Below are 23,135 nucleotides of genomic sequence, written 5' to 3'. Positions count from 1 at the left end.
GCTTAGACTCGCACAGTGAGTAGTCAGTTGTCTTTCCTTTTACTTCTCTCTGTTAGCATTACTGAGTGAGCACCAGTGAAGGCTGGCAAGATGGCTCAGAGGGTCAGAGTGCTGCCACCAAAGCTGACCAGCCCCAAGGTTGACCCTGAAGCCCACACCTGTGCTGGGGAAAGGAGAACCAATTTCTGCCAGTTGTTCTTTGACCTCTATGTGCGACATGGCACCAAATGATTGAGATATTAAAAAGAAAGTTAAAGCACCTTTGAATTGAAATTCCAAGTAAATTTCTGAAATATATTATGGCAGGCCCTTCCATAAAAAATTGTTGGTTTGTTTGCTTGTTTCTTGTTTGGATTTTGTGTGTATGTATGGGTACACAAGTACCACAACACATGTGTATGGGTCAGAGAACAACTTACAGGATTTGTTTCTCTGGCTACTGTGGGGCTCAGGGATTCCACTTGGGTTGTCAGGTTCAGTGGCAGATGCCTTTACCTGCTGAGCAGGCTTGCTGGCCCTTCTGTTTTAAGAGTCTGGCCAGGAGGGCCAGCTTTCTTTAGCTTCTATTCACTGGCCTCAGCTCTTATGTAACCTGTCCGTCTATCAGGATGCACTCAGGCCTGCAGCTTCATTGCGAGGTGTGGCAGAGTAGTTTGTTTCCTGTTTGAGGACTGGTGGTAACCAAGCAGGGTTAATTTATTTCCACTTCAAGTTTCTGCCTAGACTTATAAGATGGTGCTGGAGGCCGTGATGCTGAGATGGGATTAAGAGTTCTAGGAGATTACAGATGTAGGACACTCCTTCCCCAAGTCCAGGTAGGAGCATCTTTGAGCATGGAGCCCCAAGAGGGGACACAGGCCAGCAGCTCTGAAGGCAGCTGCCCCTCCCCCACCTCCTTCTCCCTGGGGATCTGCTCAGCACTAGATAGGCCACCAAAGGCCCAGCGATGCCAGTGTTCTGGGATCGATTGTGTGAAACTTGAGCTGTGGGTCAGAGAGGCTCCATGGCTCCTTTCTCTGAGAGACGTCCAGTTGATGGCTCAGTCCGAGACCCTGCCATCTTGCTTGTATGCAGAACATCTTGTGTTTATCATTAAAATTTCATCTGGCGGTTACGATGCTTGTTTTCTAGGTCAGCTCTTGAATCCCTTTTCATTTGAGACAGTGGTGTTTGTGGTTACCTCATTCCCAATCAATGTTGTATTCTCCAGGCTTTCTGCAGTCAGGCATCTCCAAGGAGCCTCTTAAAGAGACAGGACCGTTTCCCCTTGCTCTCACTCACGCAGGTTTCCTTATTTTTCCTTTTTCTCTTTGTGTGACCCAAAGGCTGGGTTCCATGTTCCATCAAGCCTGTGAGATAACCCCATAGGGTCAGAATGTGGGCTTGCTTCTCCCCAGGTAGCGTTCTCGGTGCACTGGTTTTTGGCTTGGGCTGTGTAGGACCAGGCCGGCATCTGTGGGCTGACCCAGACCTGGTTCCTCCTGACTCCTTTTTTCATGTGAAGTCACTTCCTGCTCCTGGGCTTCCTGGCTGATCTGGGCCCCATGTGCAGTATGTCCCCAAGCTGTCCACCTCCTTGTCTCCTTTACTGTCTCGGGTGTGCTTACCAGTCAGTCACCTTTCTGATGCACAGACCTCTGTGCAGTCTGTAGCTAACTCAAGTTACACACCTTGTGTTTGCCCACAGTCTGTTGAGTTACTGGGTACATCTGTTTGAAAATTGAGATCTAGTAAATATACCATGACAGTCACTCTTTCAAAGAATTGAGTTCTGTGAATTTTAGTAATTGGCAAGACTGTACAACTGATACTGAATCCAGAGTGCTGTTAACACCCTACAAACAAACCCAGTGCCCAGGTTTCTCATTTTGTTTGTTTTTTTAAGACAGTGGTAGACCAGGCTGGCCTCAAACTCAGAGTTCCTCCTGCCTCTGCTTCCTGAATCCTAGGACTAAAGACCTTTGCCACCACACCCAACATCCTCAGTCCTAGTGTTGATGGGCCAGTTAGCTCTGCCTCCCTGTAAGAGCTCCCAAGTCCCCTTGACTAAGAAGCACTTTTCAGTGTGGGTTTCCCATGTGTCTTTTCATTACTTTATTAGATTTACTATAAAATTCCTCAGATAGTCCCTACTTTTCCCCTTTGTTCACCCAACGGAATACAATAAGTCACTTCCTGTTTTCTAGATGTTCTGAGAAGTGGGTTTGGAGGATGCCATCATAGAATGGACATGCATAGGTTAGAAGGCTATGATGTCACTAGGCTACAGAGTCTCTTAGGAACACAGGTGTGTGTGTGTGTGTATGTATGTATGTGTGTATGTATGTATGTGTGTGTATGGGCCTACTGCTGATTGGACTGTTCTGTGGCACATGATTGTGTTAATGTTACGATTATTTCATGTGGCCGGGTCTGTAGAGTTTTCTGTTTCTGTTTTGGTGGCACAGTTCATCTTTGAACTTAGAAAGCAGAGGTTGCTGTAGAAACATGTTCTCTGTAAATAGTGTCACCACTGCTGTGTTCATCTTTTTCTAGCTGGGATTCCTTATGTGTATGTGGGATAGTCCATCCCTTAGAGGAATTTTGTATTTTCCAAACTCAGGAACGTTGAGAGTTCTTTCCTAGCCCGGTGTGGTTCCAGTGTGACTGTGATCTGAAGTGTGCAGACTGTCTTAGCTAGCTCCTGCACACAGCTCCCTACTCCATGACATTGCCAGAATCCTGGCTGCCTTCAGGGTGGCTGCTGACTGGGCCTTCTGAGCCTCTTGACGGCTTGACCCTCACAACTGCACTCTCCTTGAGATGGCATGGATCAGGGTTAGACATCTTTGCCTCCACAGAACCTGCTTGAACCTTTGAGTCCCAGAGTCCCAAGAGAAGTCTGTCTGAGCCACTTAACCCTCCTGCACTCTCCCCGAGGCCTTTGCCCTGTCCTGTTGAGTCTCCATAGGTCATTCAGCCACAAGACGGCATTCCAGAAAATGTGAGGGCCAGCAGAGGCTCATCCACCAGGACAGTGTCTCCCACTTCTTAGGAAGAAATGGTTTTCAAGGTTCCCCCCAAATACAGTCCCTTTCTGTCCTCCTGGGCTCAGTGTCCACCTGCATTCTCTGTGCTCTGCCCTTGGAGCGCTACCCAGGAGGCCCCACCTGCCTTCTGTGCTACACTGTAATCTGTAGTGCTGGGTGGCAGTGCATCAGGAAGTGTCTGCTTTGTTTCTCTCTCTCTCTCTCTCTCTCTCTCTCTCTCTCTCTCTCTCTCTCTCTCCCTCTCCCTCTCTCTCTCTCTCTCTCCCTCTCTTTCTCTCTCTCTTTCACCCTCTCTCTTTCTCTCTCTCTCTCTCCCTCTTTCACACATCCCTCTCCCTCTCTCTCTCCCTCTCCCTCTCCCTCTCCCTCTCCCTCTCCCTCTCCCTCTCCCTCTCTCTCTCTCTTTCACCCTCTCTCTTTCTCTCTCTCTCTCTCTCCCTCTTTCACACATCCCTCTCCCTCTCCCTCTCCCTCTCTCTCTCTCTTTCACCCTCTCTCTTTCTCTCTCTCTCTCTCTCCCTCTTTCACACATCCCTCTCCCTCTCCCTCTCCCTCTCCCTCTCCCTCTCCCTCTCCCTCTCCCTCTCCCTCTCCCTCTCCCTCTCCCTCTCCCTCTCCCTCTCCCTCTCCCTCTCCCTCTCCCTCTCCCTCTCCCTTTCCCCCTCTCTCTCTCTCTCAATTTTGAGTTTTGTAGGTGACAACTCTTAAATTTTTAGGGTGTTGACTTTGTAATGATGGTTTATATATGTTGGAGTCGAAGGTGTAGCTCAGGATAAGTTAGTGCCGATCCCTAGCACATCAGGGACATCCTGTGGACCTACCTCACTGAGGAGAATGAATAGGACACAGCGCTATGAGAGCACCCTGCTCTGTGAGCTGGGCCGCACGCTTTCCCTGTGCAAGTTAAGACTTGCACACAGATGACATCATAGGCTCAGGAAGGTCACACCACCAGGCCAGGGTGTGGGGCCAAGTAGAGTTTGCTGTAAGTACAGTGGGAAAGCCACCTAGTAAAGAGCCTCCCAGGTAGAGCCTGGGGTCTGGGGAGCCAAGCCTAGGCTCCTTTGAGGCCCCATGCCAGCTCTGCCGCCATTAAGCTATTAGCTCACCAAAAGCTTTTATCCATGCCCAGGAGTGTGTGGTGGTGTGCAGTTAGCTCCCCCCCACCCCCACTCAGTATCACATGTCTGAAGCGTCCCGCTTTTGTCAGCTGGCTCGGTTTCTGCTAACACTAGAGTACCGCATCTCCCAGATGTTTCAGACTATTGAGCCTCTGTATATGCTGAGGGATGTTCCAGTCTACCCAGGTGTTTCTCTCTTGTTTCCATGGTCACCTGCCTTTCCTGGAAGAAGCTACAGCTGTGTGTTCATGTTTCTCCTCTGCAGATGGGGCTGGAGGAAAACTGCATCTATCAGTGCTCAGAAGTTAACTCTCTACCTAAAAGTGCTTGGCTGTCCTGTTCCATCCCATCCTTTAAATCAGTGGTCCTTAGTCTTCCTAACATGCGGCCCCTTAACAGCTCCTCATGTTGCTACTTCATAACTGTCATTTTGGTACTGTTACGAATCGTAACGTAAATATCTGATATGTAAGATATCTGTTGTGTGACCCCAGTAGAGTCACAAGCCACAGGCTGAGAACCACTGCCTTAGAGTCAAGATCACTAGAGCAGATGCCTAAGAAATACTGCCGCTTTCTGGCAGCCAGGTGAACCCTGACTATGTCTCAGCTGCAGGCCTGCCTGGTGTGGGTTTATTTTGTTATCTGTCCACAGGATCTGGGATCTGCATGTTTGCTCTTGGACCTGGAGCTTTTTTGGTTCCTAAGCTTTAAAGTCTGAATTGATGCTTGCTGTCATCTGTCTCAGGCAATGGTCATTTACAGTGAAAGATACTTAGAAATGCACATTTACACACAGTTGTCTAAGGTAAGTTAACGGAACTTAATGACAAGCATCTTTTCTCCACTTTCTCAGTGACTAAACATCTGCCTTTGCATCGGCTGTACCAGGACGACAGGCTGTGCTTTGAAGCAGTGTGCATTTGCCCTAAATTTTCAAATCTTTCCTGCTCAGGAACCGAACGTCTCAGGTGTGACAGTGCTCTGCTGGCTTCTGAGAAGGCTCCTGGGACAGCAGGGTTTGTTAAGTGCAGACTGGTGGTGAGGTTCTGTTACGTCCTTGTCACCCATCCTTACATTTAACAAGGACATGCATTCCAGCTTTCTCCTTCTCAGAAAACCTGCTCCTGGCAGTTCTTCTCTCAGCCTCGCCTTGTATGGATTCTGTGCTGCTGCTCATGGCTCTGGACGGCTTCCCATAAGGGCCTCCATCACGACCCACCAGGGATCGCTTTTTAAAAATACTTGGAAATTTATTTATTTTCTGCCATGAGGCATGCGTGCTCTTCTAGTAAATAAGTCTGAGGTAAGCTGCTGATACGTGACTGGAGGAGAGCTTTGCATTTATTACATCTTTAATGAAGGTGCTCCAGAATGTCCTTAATAAATACTGATGAACTCATGGCTGCATTTATCCATCTCTGCTTCTCCAGGGGATTATGGGAAGGGCCACAGCTCCAATAACTCTGCATAATCATCATCGACTCTGACTCTATTGATTGTCATTAACCAAGATGTATGGAAAGCAGTTGTAAGTGTGCAGGGCATGGACCACACAAGGGCCATTAAGATGTTCATTATTTTTCAATTGCTATGTCTTACACTCCCTCGATGTGTGCTCTAGTGCATTTCCACAGAGTGCCTGCACTGTGGGGCCGAGTTTCTTTCATCAATTGTGCAGTACAGCAGTCGTGTGCTGTAGAAAACAGCAAAGACTCTGGAGTTTATTGATCATGACAGAAGCACAAAGCAAGTGAAGAATTCTCAAAACCTCTGTGTGCCGAGGGTGTAAATACCCTCTGTGTGGGAGCTGCACCTCAGCAGCTCTCAGCCACTTTTTACTTCCAGGTTGAAGCCAGCAGATACCCATTCAGGTCACAGCCAGCATGGGTAGACTGCTCGCAGCACTCCTTGACAGGAGCCCTTCCTAGGCCAACAAATGCTGTAGCTGCTGGTGCTTGTGGAACAGTACAGGAGATGCTGGGTGGTAGGGATGGGAGGCAGGGGCCAGGACACCATGGAGAGCATCCCAGACAGGCCTAGTACCAGGCCAGGTTCCTCCCAAGAATTGTCAGCACTTAGGAGTGCTCAGTTGGAGGGAGGGGGTGTCCCTCTGCACTCTAGGCTACACTGGTCATTAGTAATCCATTGTAGCATCTGTCTTCCCAGTTGGAGAGAAGGCAGCAGCCGAGCGAGTCCTTGGCACAGGGATCCAAGTGTTCAGAACCGTGAACTGTGTGCTGTTGAGGGAGGCCTGATCACAGTAAAGTTGAGAACCGTGAACTGTGTGCTGTTGAGGGAGGCCTGGGAGACCTGATCACGATAAAGTTGGAACTTCATTTGGGAGCAGCAGAGACAGGATCCTGTGGAAAAAGAAATTCCACTGTTTTTTTAGATTTATTTATTTATGTATGAGTGCTTTGTCTGCATGTGCACTCACATGCCAGAAGATGGCATTGGATCCCGTTACAGATGGTTGTGAGCCACCATGTGGTTGCTGGGAATTGAACTCAGGACCTCTGGAAGAGCAGCCAGTGCTCTTAACTGCTGAGCCATTTTTCTAGCTCAATTTCACTGATCTTTGTAAATACTTACCCAGGATATGAAATTGAGCGTGGAAGGTGGTCTTTGGTCCTGTGTTCTGGTTCCCTGTGTTCTGGTTCCCTCTTTTGGGACTTTGGTTGCTGGTCTCTGACTTCCCATGGAGCAGAGTGATGGGACTGATGATGGAGAGAGATGCATCTGGGAAGATGTGGGGGGACTGTGCCCTGCCCAGCTGAGCACACTGTGCAAACCACAAATCCCTTATGAGTCATTTCACTGGGGCTGGTTCTTGTGAGCAGTGTCTGTTGGAAGTCCTAGTTCCAGGGTGTGGAGCAACTTGTTGGCAGCAGACAGGGATACCTGGGCACAGTTGGAGCCCACTTAACTCTGGGCCTCAACATTCTTTAGTAAACCCTCCTCCACTTGTCCAGGTGGCTTGGAAGAACCTCGAACACATTTGTTTTGAGTGACTGAGAGAACAGATGCACATTTTGCTGCTGGGTGCCACGTGGGAGGGGAGTGAAAGAGGGGAGTGAAAGACTATGTCAGGTAGGACTAGTTCCTCTACCCTCCTTTTGTTGTAGCCTCTTGCTTTGAATAAATCTTGTGCTCACAGACGCACACATTAGAGAAAACTCTTCAATTGTAATCATTTTAAATTGATTATTGCACTGGTGTACCGAGGGGCCTGGCTTGGGGGCTAGTGCCACTCTTTTAATAAAAAGTCAGTGACCACCTCTGACCTCCATTTTGCCAGGCATAGCATAACTGGGAAAGCACAGGGTTCTTCATGTGCTAGCCCGAGTACAGCTGGGTCCATCCTGTCTCGCAGTGAAGGGCCACCTAAGTTGTTCTGTGCTCCTCCGGCAGCTAACGTAGTTGTAGTTCTACTGTGCACACTGTAATTACAGCCGTCAGCGCTGAGGTCCACAGGCTTCCTGACAGTGCCGCCCGCTGTCATAGTAGTGTCTTAGTTGGTTGAGTGTAATTGTCACTAGGCAGCAATGGAGACATCTGGAGCCTTTTCCACCTTCACCCCCGCATCTTCCTCACCTCTTCCTGGCCAGTGTGGGTGAGCACACTTAGACCATGCTTAGGAGCTTGTGCAGGGCCTCTGCTGAGCAGTGTTGTCCACTGGGGATGCCTGACTGCAGCATGGCTCAGCAGCACCAAGTTCTCTCCCTTAGCTGTCAGAGCCTGTGCATGGGTCTTGCAGCTCCTGCTCAGATTCGAAATCTGCCCCTATCAGGGAGAATGCGCCCGATTCTTACGCTTTGAAGAACAGAGTTAATTCAAGTGGCTATCTGCAAAATTCCATGTTTATGCAAATAACTGGCTTTGCCTGATGTCTCCAAGAGCTACAGTTCAGTCTGTTTGGAAAGATGCAGGAGTCTGAGGAGATGGTCTATGTTCTGGGTAGTTCACTCCCCATTAGTAGTGGGGCTGCTAGTTGGGAGCAAAGACAGTTGTTGCCCCCTGTGAGGGTGCTGCCAGTGACCCACTCTCTCCAGACACCACGTCTTTATAGCATTAGCCATGCATGGGGTACAGAGATGCAGGTCAGGTGAGGATGGGCCTGCACAGAGGCCAATGGCAAGGGCCTGTAGCCCTAAGTCAGCAGCGGAGGCTGTCTGTAGTCAGCGTGGGCAGGGAGCCTCGGACGGGTCCTGCAATGAAGAGGATTATGAGTCAGTGTTGGAGGAACCTGGTTTGTCCTCTGATGGGACCAGTGACAGCACTGACAAGGCAGGCGTCTGTGCAGAAGTTAGGGAGCCTGCAAGCCAGTGCTCAGGAGGAGTGAGCTTGTCTTGGTGCACAGGGTCAGTGTGAGTTTAATGACTCAACACTGTGCCCTGTGAGTCCTGCCCTTCTCCTCTGCTTATTCTTCAGATGAGAACATAGCAGTAGTTGTTTTACACAGCACACCTCTGTGTAGTTCAAAGGTGAAACATGTTTTCCTTGTGGTAGTTGTTGCTGGTTTACCTCAGAACTCTCTGGAGAAGGCAGTGAGCTGGAGCCCTGGTCCCCCGGAGCCTTCCTTCCATACCCTGACCTTCCCTGTGTATCCCCAGCGGGGTATCTCGGAACACAGCATGGAGACCTTGGATATGCTGAAAGAGTCTAACCAGGGCTGTCTGCAGCAAGAGCGGCTCTTGGTTTCTCTTCATCTTGCTTTCCTGAGCCATGCATGCATGTGTACTTCTTCCCTTTATGTGGAACGGAACCTGGAGAATAGACTCATAGTCTGGACTCCTATGCCAACCTTCCTGTCATCTCTGTAGTGGAAACAGACGGCCTGTTCCAGTGAACAGCTTGAGTCAGGCTGAGGGTGCCGAGCTGGTGCTTTGGTGCAGCTATGGGGAGCAGCTTCTTGTGAGGTTCCTCATCAGTGTGGTCATCCAGAGCACTTCCTGAAAAGCCTGGACCCTGTGGCTGTGATCCATCAGGGTCACATCAGTGTGCAGCTGTAGTTATGCATTGCCACAGTTAAGGACAGTCAGGAGGGTTAGTGATCATCATAGTGGCCGTCAAGTGTGGGGAAGCCTCTCTACTGTGTGCCCCTCTGTCCTGCAAAGTGAGATCACCCACAGGGTGACCTGTGGGCTACACAACCTACACATTTACTGTACATTTATTGGGAGGGTGTGGTGCAGTGTGTTATAAAGAAAATGACCCTGAATCAGGGCACTCACAATTGTCTCGTTAAAAAATCTTTCCAGGCAATGGTGGTACACACCTTTAGTCCCAGTACAGGCAGGTAGATCTCTAAGTTTGAGGCCAGCCTGGTCTGCAGATGGAGTTCCAGGAAAGCCAGGACTACATAGAGAAAGCCTGTCTTGAAAACCAAATCAAACCAACCCCCCCCCCCACACACACAAATCTCATCTTGGGTGGTTGATGTGGTTGAGGGAATTAGAAGTACTTGTCTTGAAAGCCTGGTGTCCTGAGTTCATCCTGGAACCTGCACAGATGATGAAAGAGAACCAACTCCACCAACTCGTCCTTTGGCTTTCACACAGGCGGCCCTCATCCAGCATGCATGCGCAAGTAATACACAGAGACCTGACGTCTCACCTGAGGTGGGCCTTCTGTGCCATGTCAGATGTGATCATATCCTAGGGTTCACAGGTGACTAGATGCTTTGTCTCTGCAGCGAGACTCGGAGGAAGTGTGCTTAGGGCCTCAGGAATACTGTTCCTTGGGATCCCTGCCTCCCTGTACTCCTCAAGAGGCCCTACAGCTCCTTCTCCTCAACCCCCACCCTCCTTGCCTGAGGGATTCAGCAGTAGGAATGTGGACTCTCAGCGACAGGCAAGACACAACTTCATTTGGCTACCCTGTCATCATGAGGGCTTTAAGACATTGGGTCATCCAGGAAGAAGTGGTCAAAGCTCCAGGCCAGAACTAGGGCCCCTGCTTTTTAGTGGGCAGTGCAGGCACTTGTCACAGGAAGGCGGCAGTGCCTGGCTAGAGCAGATCTGGTGTCCTCAGGGGCCCTAATGAGTTAGCTGTGCTCCTGGAGGAGGTGTGAAGAGCTTGCTGGCTCTCTGTCCCAGTTGCATCTGTGTCTTTGCACAAGTGCCTGCTGGGATGCTAGCACTGGTCCACGGTGATGGCTTGGTTATAAGGCTGGAGAGGGTGTCACACTGCACATTCTCCTGCCTTCCCTTCCTTCCTTTTTCCCCTTGAGACAGGATCTCACTCTGGACCTCTGGCTGTCCTGAAACTGTGTAGACCAGGCTGGACTTGAACTCACAGAAATCTTCCTGCGTCTGCCTCCAGAGTGCAGGGATTAAAGGTGGTCACCATTGTGTTATAACAGCGTGAGCTGTGTCCACAGCTTTCTGTGGCTCAGCTGACAACTTCCTCATTAGTCATTGAAACCACTGTAGGAACAGAGCCTCCCGGCCAGCCCACATGCCACTGTGTATGGCCTCCAGATTTCTCTTGGAACCAAGAGTATTCTTCTTTTCCAGATACACGTCAGGGGACGTGAGGGTGTGGGACACCCGCACCTGGGACTATGTGGCCCCCTTCCTGGAGTCTGAGTCTGAGGAGGAGGATCCTGGAATGCAGCCATATGTCTCCTTTGTGAGGATCAACAGCTCACTGGCAGTGGCGGCTTACGAGGATGGTGAGTACCTCCGTCCTCCCTCCTCCCTGTCTTAGAGAAAGCCTTACCCAATGCAGTAGCTGCAGCTGTTCCCTCCTTCTCTGAGCATGCACACACTTATATAATCACTCACCTGCCTCCTATACACAGCGTGTATATGTATTCACACACACACTCCTGCCTCCTATACACAGCGGGTATGTGCATTCACACACACCCCTGCCTCCTATACACAGGGCATATATACATTCTCACACCTCTGCCTCCTGTACACAGGGTGTATATACATTCACACACACCTGCCTCCTCACACAGGGCATATGTGCATTCACAAAGCTTCCTTTTCACACACATGTGATCATTCTTGCTGTACAAGCCTGTGGCTCAGCAGAAAGCAGTGTGTCTGCATTTGCTTTCACAAGCAGCATTGTAGTGAGAAGCTTTGAATAAATGTCCTTTCATTTCGTTCCCTGTGTGCAGGGAAGTAGTTTCCTGTAGGAAGGGTCTCCAGGTGGGAGGTGAGTACAGATACCATGCTGTCTTCTGCTCTCCAGCAGGTGTGAGCTGTCCCTCTGTTCTCAGGTTGGGTTATTGGTGGACATGGTAGGAAATGGCATATAATGCGGTTGTAGTTTCCCCAGTGTGAAGGGTTTGATAGCTTCTTACACACACCTGCCTCTTGTGGTCCTTGTGTTTCCTTTGTGGTTGTGTCACAGTTAAGTCCTCATCAATACTGAGTCCATTTTGGATTAGTAGGAAGTATCAGGGGTCTCTAGCCATGAGACAGGCCTGCTCAGGGCACTGCTGACCTGTCTGGTATCTAGGGTCTCAGGTCATGTTGGCAGGCAGCCATGTTGCTGTGAGGTAAACTGTAGTCCTCCCATCGTTCAGGATACGCCTCCAAGCTTTGGCGTTGTCCGCCTCTGTGTGCAGTCCTTCTCCTCCAGCAGCCCACCTCCACACTAGCAGCCTTTCTCTGCCGGATCAGGTTGTCAGGGTTCCTGTGGTCATTTTCCCAACCCTGGTGGCCCTGTCCTCGTCTCACTCGAGTGACAGATTGACAGCCGTAAGAGCTGACTCAAGACTCACAGGTCCGAATGTCAAGTGCACACTCGCTTGTCCCCCAAGAGCACTGGCTGCTGCTTCTTGGGTGAAACCCCTGTAGAAAAGGCCCTGTGCCGTCTGCTGTGCTGCTTTGTTGAGGTTATGAACTCCAGCCTTCCCATTGTGCCTAGGTGCACTCCTGAAGCGGCAAGGCTCAGACCCCTGGTTGAAGCTGCCACGTCTTCCACAGCAGGGGCCTCCCTGCAGGAGGACTCAGGAGAAAGCCCTCCAGCAAGTCCTTTCTGGAGCTGTGCCCTGAGGAGCCCCGCTCACGCACCTGGGGGCTGGGACTTGGCAGGCAAGCCACAGTTGTGATGTTTTGAATTCCAACCCACTGGCCTCATATTTCTTGTGCCTTGTTTCCAATTGTCAGCACTGGCCACTCTCCAGGTTGATTTTACCACTAATTGTGCGGCGCGTTACCGTCCCGAAATGAATCAAATCAAAATGCTTTTCCTGGAGCATTAGCTAAAGCAAGCGAAGGTTCTGAGTGATGAGCAGCTGCTAGTGCAGGGACAGCGGGACCAGCCAGGACTCCATCTGCTCCACGCTGGCCTGCCTTTGGCCTCAAGCCACCACAGTAGGGATGGTGTGTGCTGGGACCCGTTCCCCACTTGAGTTTCTCTTCAAACCTCAGTCTGGTGAGAAATGAGATTAGATGCTTGTTCCATGAGGGAAGGTTCTTGGCCTGGCTGCCTGGGGGCACCAGCAATCAACCCTGACGAGTCAGTGCGGGTCAGTGCGGCACCTCGTGCAGTGGCACACACACAGGCTGCACTGGCTGGCTGCATCCTGGGGAACCGCTTTTCATTTCCAGTGGATCTCAGTAGCTGAGAGCAGGTCTGCAAGTTCCATAGCTGTAAGAGGTGGGCCATGCTTGACTTCCACAACTATTAAGACTTGCTGCTCCTAGGTTGATGTTTTAAACCAAAGTGAGTTGTCTGATAGTTTTGCCAGTGTTTGATGGTGATGCCTAAATCCAGTGTGCAGCTTCCTTCTTCTCTTTGATCAGTGCTGAAGCTTTAGAAATGGGGCAAAATCATTGTGAGGTTCGTGTGAGCTGGGAGCTGCCTGCCACCCCGACCATGGATTGTGGAGAAGTTTTTTTTCTACCCACGGGTCTTTTTCTTGTCACTTTTTTCTTAAACTGTGAGTAATGGTCCTGCCTGCCATCCTGACTGCCTGAGGCTCAGGAGCAGACCACAGACTTGAAGCTCCTTTCCAACAGAAAGTGAAACCCACCAGATATCCTTTTAGAAGATAGGACACACTCCCGCAGTCACACTGTTCGCAGTGGTGCGGATGCTCATGTTCACGGGGAGTTCACAGACTCAGGTGTGCAGTGACTGTGGGTAAAGGTATTGCTGCCAGCCTGTGCTCTTCCCAGAGCCATGTGCTTACACACACACACACACACACACACACACACACACACACACACACAGAATGTATTAAAATTTTTGAGTGCAGAGTCCAGAGCTGAAATGGTTTAGAAGTATTTAAGGCATTGAACTTTTTTGGTTTGGAGACAGGGTATCTCTATGTAATCCAGGCTATCCTGAGACATTGAACTTTAATGCAGCACCCATCACATCCCAGGGCCTTCGGTTTTGTTTGACTGTACTATGTTGAGCTACTGAACAAACTGTTGTTGGAAGGCTTTTCTGCTCTTGGGGAGAAGAACTCAGCACCAGGCCTGCTGTGTGTGCTGGGGCAGGAAGCCAGCAGAGGGCTCTGAGGAGAATTCTTTTGATGATATGAGCCTTTTATTTTCCAGGGCTAATAGTGACCTGCTCTTTGAAGTGAGCTGATACTTAAGAACACATAATAAACCAACCTACATTGCCCAGAGTCACTCCAGATATGCTATGTCATGTCACTCTCAGTGAGCAGGTCACAGGTGCCCAACAGGACCACCCTGTCTCTAGCAGTGACACTGATTCCACATTTTGTGTTTCTGTCTCTGCAACTGAACTGTAAGGGGGCCAGCCCTGCTTGGGCGTGGTGGGGTGGGCTCTCTGGTAGCTGTGCTCATCCCACAGATGGCAGCACCCAGGACCTGCTCCTACTGTCTCTTCTGCTGTTTACTCTCTCTAACGTGTCAGCAAAGCAAGCTGATGGGCAAGGCAGATTCCCCACAGAAGAGAACAGTTTGGAAAACCATTTTAGGAAATCCATTTCTCTTCCTTTCTGCCTCTGGAGCTCTGAGAACTGCTAAATTCAGCCTCTCACCGACAAGGCACTTTGGGATAAGAGAACCATCTGTCCTGTCAGAATTTTTGTTGTTGAATATATCACTCAAGGTAGATGCAAAAATATTTCTTGAAACAACTATGAATAAACCACCTGAGGTTTTCCTGTTGCCCCTGCTGCTGGCCTGTCTCCCATATTGGCTTTCTCACTGAGGAGGGAGGGAGCTAAGTGCACCTTGCCCTCCCTCAACGTGGACAGCTGCCAGCCGAGATCAAGCCTTTCCCTTTGGTCAGTGTTTTATCAGAGCAGCAAAGATGGTACCAGAACCGTGTGTCGTGGCTGGAAGGTCATCAGCCCAGCAGCGGTGATCATAGCGTGAGCCCTGCTCTTGAGGATGCTGCTCCCACCAGCAGAAGCCAGCTGCAGGGAGGGAGGGACGGGCGAAGTCGGGATTGTGAAGGTATCCTGCATGGTGCATGGGAGCTAGTGTGACGGCGTCCCATCAGTCAGACCTGGCCAGTTTGAGTATCAGCCTGAATCCTGGAACTCACTCTGTAGACCAGGCTGGCCTCGAACTCAGAAATCAGCCTGCCTCTGCCTCCCAAGTGCTGGGATTAAAGGCGTGCGCCACCACTGCCCGGCGAGTAGTGATGGAAGAGAGGAATAAGAAGAGAAGGTGAGAGAACACCGTGAGCTGAAGCGCCAGCTCCTAAGCACACAAAGGATGCTGGGAGTAGAGCAATCACTGTTTGTTGACTAGTAACTAGATCAAGAGAAAAGGTAGTTTATGCTAAAAACTAGTGGGTAAGCATAAGTTGAGATCAGAACTTCCGTTAGTCCCAAAGAGTAAGAGCAGTTAAAAGAATGAAGCAGCACGTGCTGTCTTACTGACATCTTTACCACATGTGGGAAGGCGCAGCAGGAGCCGCTCAGTGCAGCTATGACCTTCAGGCCCACACAGTCGTGAAGCAGTAAAGGGCAAACCCAAATGGAGGGCTAGTCCATTATATGGCTGCCCTTCTCTCTGGGCAGTCAGCACCGTGGAGAGCCAGGACAGTCTCTCCAGGCTGTTCTGGACTAAAGGACAGTCAGCATTGTGCTACATGTTTTGTTTCTATTTCTGGATATCAGACCCAGGGTCTGATGTGCACCGAGCTGCATCATGTCCTCCGGGATTGGGGAGAGGACAGCTGAGAACCCAGGCATCCTGGCCTGGGTCTTATGGAAGGTACGATTAGACAGGAGTCACACGGCTTCTTGTGACTTTGAAATTGTTTCAGAATAACAAGATAAAAATAAAACTTTTTTCTCTGTTCAGGATTGTGCATCTGGAATTGGATTTATCCTTCCGGGTTTGGTTTTTGAGTCTCTGTGCACATGTATGTGCACAGGATCTGATGTCCTCATGCTTATGTGTGTGCACACCTATATACGCATCCTGTGTATGCTTGTGCACAGTGTCTGATGTCCTCATGCTTATGTGTGTGCACACCTGTATATGCATCCTGTGCATGCTTGTGCACAGTGTCTGATGTCCTCATGCTTATGTGTGTGCACACCTGTATATGCATCCTGTGCATGCTTGTGCACAGTGTCTGATGTCCTCATGCTTATGTGTGTGCACATGTATGTGCACACCTGTATATACATCCTGTGCATGCTTGTGCACAGTGTCTGATGTCCTCATGCTTATGTGTGTGCACACCTGTATACACATCCTGTGCATGCTTGTGCACAGTATCTGATGTCCTCATGCTTATGTGTGTGCACATGTATGTGCACACCTGTATACACATCCTGTGCATGCTTGTGCACAGTGTCTGATGTCCTCATGCTTATGTGTGTACACATGTATGTGCACAGTGTCTGATGTCCTCATGCTTATGTGGCAGGTACTTGACACCGTGAGGCATTTGTCACCTCTGTTACAAGGATCTCAGACCCTGAATAAAACATGCTAAGCTGTGAGTTTCCAGCTGTGCCGTCCCTTAGAGAAGAGTAAAGGTGAGGCCCAAAGTTGTACTAGTGCGTGGGCAGCACCTGCCGAGGCAAGGGGAATGAACGTGTGAGCTGGAGGTTAGCAGACAGTGGCGAGAGCTCCAGGATGCACACCTAGTCCAGGGACATGAAGAGACTTTTATCCTTTAAACAGTCTCTTTAAGAGTGAGTAGTTGCCTTGTACACCATAACAGCAGAGCATTATGGGGTAGAACATATGTAGAAGCTATTTTTTCTTGGTAGTACCAAAAAAGAAAAAAAACCTTTGCTAACACAGAAAAACTTTTCTATTTGCTTACGAGCATTTGCCAAACCCTCAATGATCATGCACAGCAGTTGCCTCTTAGAAACCAGACCCTGCTGCATGCTGGCTTGTGCTGCATAGACCTTCCATGTGCTGCAAGAAAATAAGAGCTAGAAACAGAAGAAGTGAAGTAAAAACACCTGGAGATGATTTATGCATAAAACTCATATAAGTATGCTTAGTCGGGTTCCTGGGTCAAGCAAGAATACATAAAAATGAGTTGTATTCAAGTTAGCAGCAAACAATTAGAAGCTGATCTTGCATTCCAATATGAGGGGGAATAGGTGGAAGGAGAGATCTGGGAAGAACTGGCAGCAGAAAATGTGATCACAATGTATGAAAAAATATTTTTCAAGAAAAATGTGTGAGAGAGTTGAGGATTTATTCAACAAACTATGGTAAGATTTCTATGCTGGGAGTTTTGTGGAATATGCCGAGAGACTGAAGAAAGCCATGCACAGAGAAATACAGCCTGCTCACCTGCCTGATAGAGGTTCCAGGCAAGCTGTGAATGTGGGGAAAATGGGTACACTGATGCTAAAACAACAGAAACCTCACCACAGGGCCAAAAGAGAGCTCCAGCCTAGAGGTATACTTACTCTTAAGATTTGCACTAAAAACCACAGTGATTGAGACAGTGTCATTTACACCAGAGTGGACCTGTGCGCCAGCAGCTACTACACTGGACCCTTCCCTTTGCCCCGCCCTAAAGGGTCTAGGCTACTTCAGTGAAGTCCTTGGCTTTTCAGCAGACAGCATTGAGGTGCACACTGTCCCATATATCCTTCCCCAAAACAACCTACCATCCCCGTTTGATGCTGCAGGCAAGCATCTCAGAATAGATTACAGTGCTAAATGTAGCACTGGGAAGAACTCCAGAAAGGCTTTGTGCCTTTGATCTGGGCAGAGATTCCTTAGAGAAAAAAACCCACAAATTACAAAAGAAAAAACTTCATCGGAACTGAAAATCCTCATTTATTGAAGCTACCACTAAGGAGTGGAAACACAGGGTGAGGCTGAAAACCGAGGCAGACTGAAGTCTCATGCAGTACCAGCTCCATTCAGCAGCATGTCAGACAGTTCATACCCCGAGAGTTACGACTCACAGGAGTAAGGTGTTCTGTCACAAGGACAAGCCACGAGTTTCCATAGAGGCGTATGAGTAACAACAGCCGAAGTAAACTCACCGTTGTCTGCTACACTTAGCTCAGATTCACTGTTTAGCCCCAGCTGGGCCATGAACCCCCACCTCCACCTCCGTAGTGCTGCAGGTACAGGTGTGCACCACCATGCCTGGCCTTCTGTTTTTACTTTATTAGAAATTATGCATACAATTCTAAAAGCTGTGCATGAGGGGTTGGAGAGATGGCTTACTGGTTAAGAGGACTGTTTGCTCTTCCAGAGGACACAGGCTCAGTTTGCAGCACTTGGATGGCAGTTCACGTCCACCTGTGACTCCAGCGCAGGGGATCTGACCCTGATGGCACCAGGCATGCAAGTGCATAGAGACACATCCAAACACATGGAAATGTAAAGTCTGCTTAAGAGAAGAGTAACACAAAAAATAGAAATGACTAGTGTGGTGAGCCCTTATCCCTGTCTTCTGCTTCAGTAGCTGTCAGCACATCTGTTACACCCTTATACCTGTAACATGCTTAACTTACAGGGTTCTGGGTTCTGTATAGCTGTCATGACTAAAAGCTCAGGAAGAAAGTGTTCACTGGGCTTACACTGCCAGTCACATTCTGTTGTGAAGGGAAGTCAGGGCAGGAACTCAAGGAGCTGGAGACAGGCCCGCTTGCTCTTTCACACAGCATCCCCCCCCAGCCAAGGAGCTCATAGCCAGAGAAGTGCAGCAGGAGCCACGCTCACACAAGAGGCCCAAGCCTACCTAGCTTTCTCACATAGTCCAGGACCACCTGCCCAGAGAGTGGTGCAGCCCACAGTGGGTGGGGCCTTCCTTTATACATCAAAAACAAGACCATTAGAACTATGAGTGTTTTGCATGTATGTATGTATGTATGTATGTATGTATGTATGTATGTATGTGCACCACATGTTTGCTGAAGCCTAAGAAGATTAGGAGTCAGAGTTAAAGCCTCAGGGGTTGGAGTTACAGACACTTGTGAGTTGTCACATGGGCTCTAAGAATTGAACCTGAGTCCTCTACAAGAGCAACAAATGCTCTTAAACACTGACTGATCCAGCTCTCCAGCCAGGGGACTCCCTTCTCTGGTGCCTCTAGGCTGTGACAGGTTGACTGTTGAGCTAACTGGGACAGGACATGTTTCCTGTTAGAAATAAGCAATCTTTTAAAAGAAGGGGGGAGGAGGCAAGGACAGCAGCCTTTACTGGAGGCGCCTGATCCAGGGAGGTTATGTCAGTGATCCTTTTGGATTCTGTCAGAGTTGAATTCACTTGACATGATTGATATACCTTTTAGAATTTGAGTTTCTAATTTAAATTTTGCCCACCAGAATTAAATATCTACTATAAAATGATACAGATTATGATCAAAAAGAAAAATCTCATTACTAGTCAGATTGTCATAAAGGTATGTTAACAGATTGTTGGGGCCCACCCATCAGCATTAACCATGATGAGTGAGCCTCAGGCAGAGCCCAGGGACATTGTCCTGAGGACCTCATGCTGGGCTTGTAGCTCCACAATCACAGGGTCCCTCCTCATCTCTGAGCTCTATGGCAACTCTAAGGGGCTTCACAGCCCTCACTGGGCAGTCACTGGAACATACAACAACAGTGGTTGACTTTCCAGGTACTTCTGCTGGAGCAGATAATGATTCAGTTACCAGCCTCAGAAAGGGCTTAGGTGTAGATTATTGGGATAGCTAGGTTAAGGTGTTTTTGTAAGTGGTTTTTTGAGGTCAGGGAACAAGACAATGGCAGCCAGGCTGGTACTAACCATGCCTTTCTTGCTAAAGCTGGGCTGGTGACCAAGGTGGTGATTAATTTCTTGTACCCATTTTTGCCCTTGGCTTTCTGATATGATTACTTTAAAAAAAAAAAAAAAATTAGTGGATAGGTAGGCATGCACCCTGAGGATTTAAAGTAGAAATGACTGATTGGTTTTTTTTATATATATATATAAAAGTTTACATTTGTGATTCTTTTGAGATTTTTAAAAAATAAGATTACTTTTTAAGATAAATAATAAAATGATTGGGTTTTTTTGTTTTTTTGTTTTTTTGGGTTTTTTTTTTTGTATCTGCAAAATGTAGCCTGTCAGTAAGAGAACTGGGCTGAGACAGTACCTTGCTTGCTCACACCTTGTTACTCTGTGACAAGTTGCCAAGACATAAATGTGTATGGGTCCTTGGGAATCGTTTGTTGTCCACCTATATATAATACATAAAACACTTGACCATGGAAGGGTATTGGGGAGCATGCTGGGTTTGGTTTTATTTTTGTTTTTCTTATACTTATTGCAATATTCACTTAAAGAAAAATAGAATGTAACCACATTGCAATTTGTATACTGGGTGAAGGATTTGCTGGGGGATGTAAGCTGTGGGAGGAAAGGTTGTTGGAGCCTTGCTTCCTCCACCAAGTGTGTGAGTGTGTGCCTGCCTTGCATTAGTCACCGACCCCACATCTCCTTGGATCTGGAGCTGCTGGAGCTGGCTTCCAGCAACACATTGTATTATTTTTATTTTTATTTTTTTACATAGCATTGCCTGTGAAAAGACTTGAAACATTGTGAAGTGTGAATGCCAGCAAGCGTGTCTGTCTTAGTTGGTGTTGAGCACCCCAGCATCCATCCTGGCCAGCATCTGAAGCTCTCCTGCATACCTTGGATGTCATGTGCCTTCCTAGGTCTCTCTGGTCTAGCCTCCTCCTGGCTTTGGGCTTGAGCACTTGTAGGAATCCATCTTCCCTTCTTCCCTTCTTCCCTTCTTCCCTCCTTGAGCCTCTGCCACCCTGATCATCCCAGCTTCAGCCTCTGTTCCTTTGTCCTAACCTTGGTCCTTGAATGCACCATCCAGAATATTTTCTACTCGTGGTTTTTCCTCTGGAGGCAGCAGCATACAGCCTTGGGGGGAAGTCTCCTTCATTCCACCCTTTCTCTGTCAAGACTTATCTGACACAGCCCTAAGGACTCTCGTTTGCACTGACAGGACTCCTGATCTGGGGAGATGACTCAGTGGGTAAGGGGCTGGCTGTGTAGTTCTCACACATGCTGTGACCCCAGCCCCAGTGGGCAGGAACCTGGCCAGAACAGTGAGCTCCAGATTCACTGAGAGATCTCTTCACACGAGGTAGACACACACACACACACACACACACACACACACACACACAGAGAGAGAGAGAGAGAGAGAGAGAGAGAGAGAGAGAGAGAGCGCGAGAGAGAGAGCGCGCAAGCGCCAGCGCCAGCTTTCGCCCTCTGGCTTGATGCCTGTGTCCAGCCTGAGCTGAGTGTGCATGTGCAGTTGATGAAGACATGCATGTTTCTGTTTAGTGACTGCTATGGGTGCATTTTAAATTTCTGTTAAAATGTTTTTCCTGTGTAGAACTCCTTCTGCGTCCTTCCTAACTGATTGGAGAAAAGCATTTATTTTCATAGTAGGAACAGGGCATGCCAGCTGTCTGTATAAATAGTCAGCCTCATTCCATGTCTCTGAACGTAGCTAATTGACCCTGTCTCTTTAGCTGCCATGATGCTGGGACTGAACTTCAGGTGGTAACCGTGTAAGCTCAAGAGGCTGGAGCTCACAGAGGATGCGTCCTCAAAGAGAAGGCTCCAGAGACCACAACAGACTTAGTAGTTGAAGGCTCCAGTGTGTGGATGTTGAAAGTGTAGCTTTTTTAAAACCATAGGTGCATGGAGCAGATCGGAGGGGAGGGGCAAGGCCAGTGTGTGATTCCAAAACCAGTTCAGTGGTTATTTACCTTTCAAGCAATTAAGGTAATTACCATTGTGCTGAAAAGTAATTGGGGAAGTTCTGCCCTGAGCTCTGACGGCCCCGCAGGGACAGTTTTAGTTGGGACTTATTTTTTTGATGGAAGCCTAATTGCAGTTTTGGCTTTGTGCACACAAACAGAAGCAGCTAATTGTTTAGGCAAATAGCAGATTAATTTAAATATGCATCCCTAATAAAACAAAAATGGTATCCATTATGGTCCTTGTTCCCATGCCGAGGAGTATAAATATTGTACGCAAGCACCATTAGGCGGCCTTCTTAAGGACTGTCATCGCTGGTGCACAGTGGTAGCACTTTCCAGATCCGAGTAATCTTCACAAAAGCTAACATAAATCAGCTTAAACTCATTTAGATCCCATTTCTACTATGTGCAGTTTCATTACCACACTGGCTGGCCTCCTCCGGGAGGTGGGAGGGACGTGCTGCACACTGGCATGGGTGCCCATCCACAGCTGCTTAGCAGCCTTTATGTCTCCTCCAAAGCCTGGCCCTCGTCACTCATGTCACTGCTAATGACTTCCTGGTCTAGGGCAAGTGCTGAGTGCCAGTAGCCCGGCTGCTGCTCATCAACCTGGAGGCACTGAGCGGGGCCAGGGAAGCTGCCAGATCCCGCCCCTGCCTACTTGGGGACTGCGGCCTTCACTCACTGTCTTCTCTCAGATGTGCTTTGAAAGACACGCTGTTTCTTTGTCTGCACCCTTTTACATTTCTGCTGAGTAAGCTGGTGCTGGGGAGGGCCCCTGCTGCCTTTGTTACCATCCTGTGGGGCCTGAGATGCAGCTGAGTATTGAGGCCACCTTTTGGGTGCCTCCTCACCCTGAGGTCTCTTCCAAGCACTGAGGGGTGGACAGGCTCACAGAACTTGAGTTTATCTTTGGCATTGGCTGGTCAGACCAGGGATGGGGACCTGTTCATGGACCTGGGCTCGCATCTTGTTGTGTGCCTGGGTTAGAAGCCCTTGTGGGATGGAGTTGGCTCCTTTAGAGAAAGCTGCATAGCAGAGACAGGAAGGAGGAAACAGTTGTAGAGATAAGCAGTGAGATTGAGGCATGCACAGGGGGCCTTGATGCCTAGTGTTGTCTGGGTAACTGGTTCCAATCCCTTGTCAGCTTGTCCTGTCCTATCTTCGGCCCATGTGATACAGCCTGTGTCTGTCTGATCAGTTGTCCTTCTGTGTGGCTCTGCTGCAGTCTCTTACAACTGAACATTTCTTACTGAAACAGGAGGTGTGTTAGTCAGGTTCAGCTAATAGCACGACTCCCTCTGAACCCACTGTTGGGGAGTGCAGGAGCCCAGCACACAGCCTGCCTCTTTATATGTCACCCAGTGCTGGAAGCCAAGTCCACCTTGCATCCGCATCAGATCTTTAAATATTGTATGTTTGAGAACTGAATTGCTTTGGTTCTGACGGTTTGTTGCTGGCATCTCCCTTAATAGTCATGTGGCGAACATGGACCAGCTCAACTCAGTGAGTGTCTGAAAAGGTCAACTGCTCCTTGCCAGAGTATGAGGACAGATGGACAGATTGTGTGGGTGTGGGTGTGGGTGTGGGTGTGTGGTCTAAACAAAGTTTATAGCTTCCTTTCTGTTTCTGGGGCAAAATACTGGCCAGAAGCAACTTTGGGTTAGACTTCCTGTACCCAGGGGCTGAAGCAGGGAGGATGCTTCTTGCTGGCTCAGAGCCCAGAGCTACCTGCCAGGGAATGGTGCTGCCCACAGTGGGCTGGCCTTCCAGTGTCCATTAACAATCAATACATCCCCACCCCACTCCCATCACACCCTCCGTG

The 23,135-nt window shown here is 48.9% G+C and overlaps 1 protein-coding gene across 1 annotated transcript in view; it reads left to right on the top strand.

Moving 5' to 3' along the window:
• Window positions 1-23,135, top strand: part of Fbxw8 (F-box and WD repeat domain containing 8) — a 92,948-nt gene that overhangs the window by 31,531 nt on the left and 38,282 nt on the right. Inside the window, exon 5 of the mRNA XM_076922590.1 lies at window positions 10,671-10,828. Coding sequence (XP_076778705.1) covers window positions 10,671-10,828 — 158 coding nt within the window. The remainder of the gene's footprint in view (window positions 1-10,670; window positions 10,829-23,135) is intronic.

This window comes from Arvicanthis niloticus, chromosome 24 (genome assembly GCF_011762505.2).
Source record: "Arvicanthis niloticus isolate mArvNil1 chromosome 24, mArvNil1.pat.X, whole genome shotgun sequence".
Taxonomy (NCBI): Eukaryota; Metazoa; Chordata; class Mammalia; order Rodentia; family Muridae; genus Arvicanthis; species Arvicanthis niloticus.
Note: the sequence above shows the minus strand (reverse complement) of the source record. Positions and strands in the feature narration are given on the sequence as shown.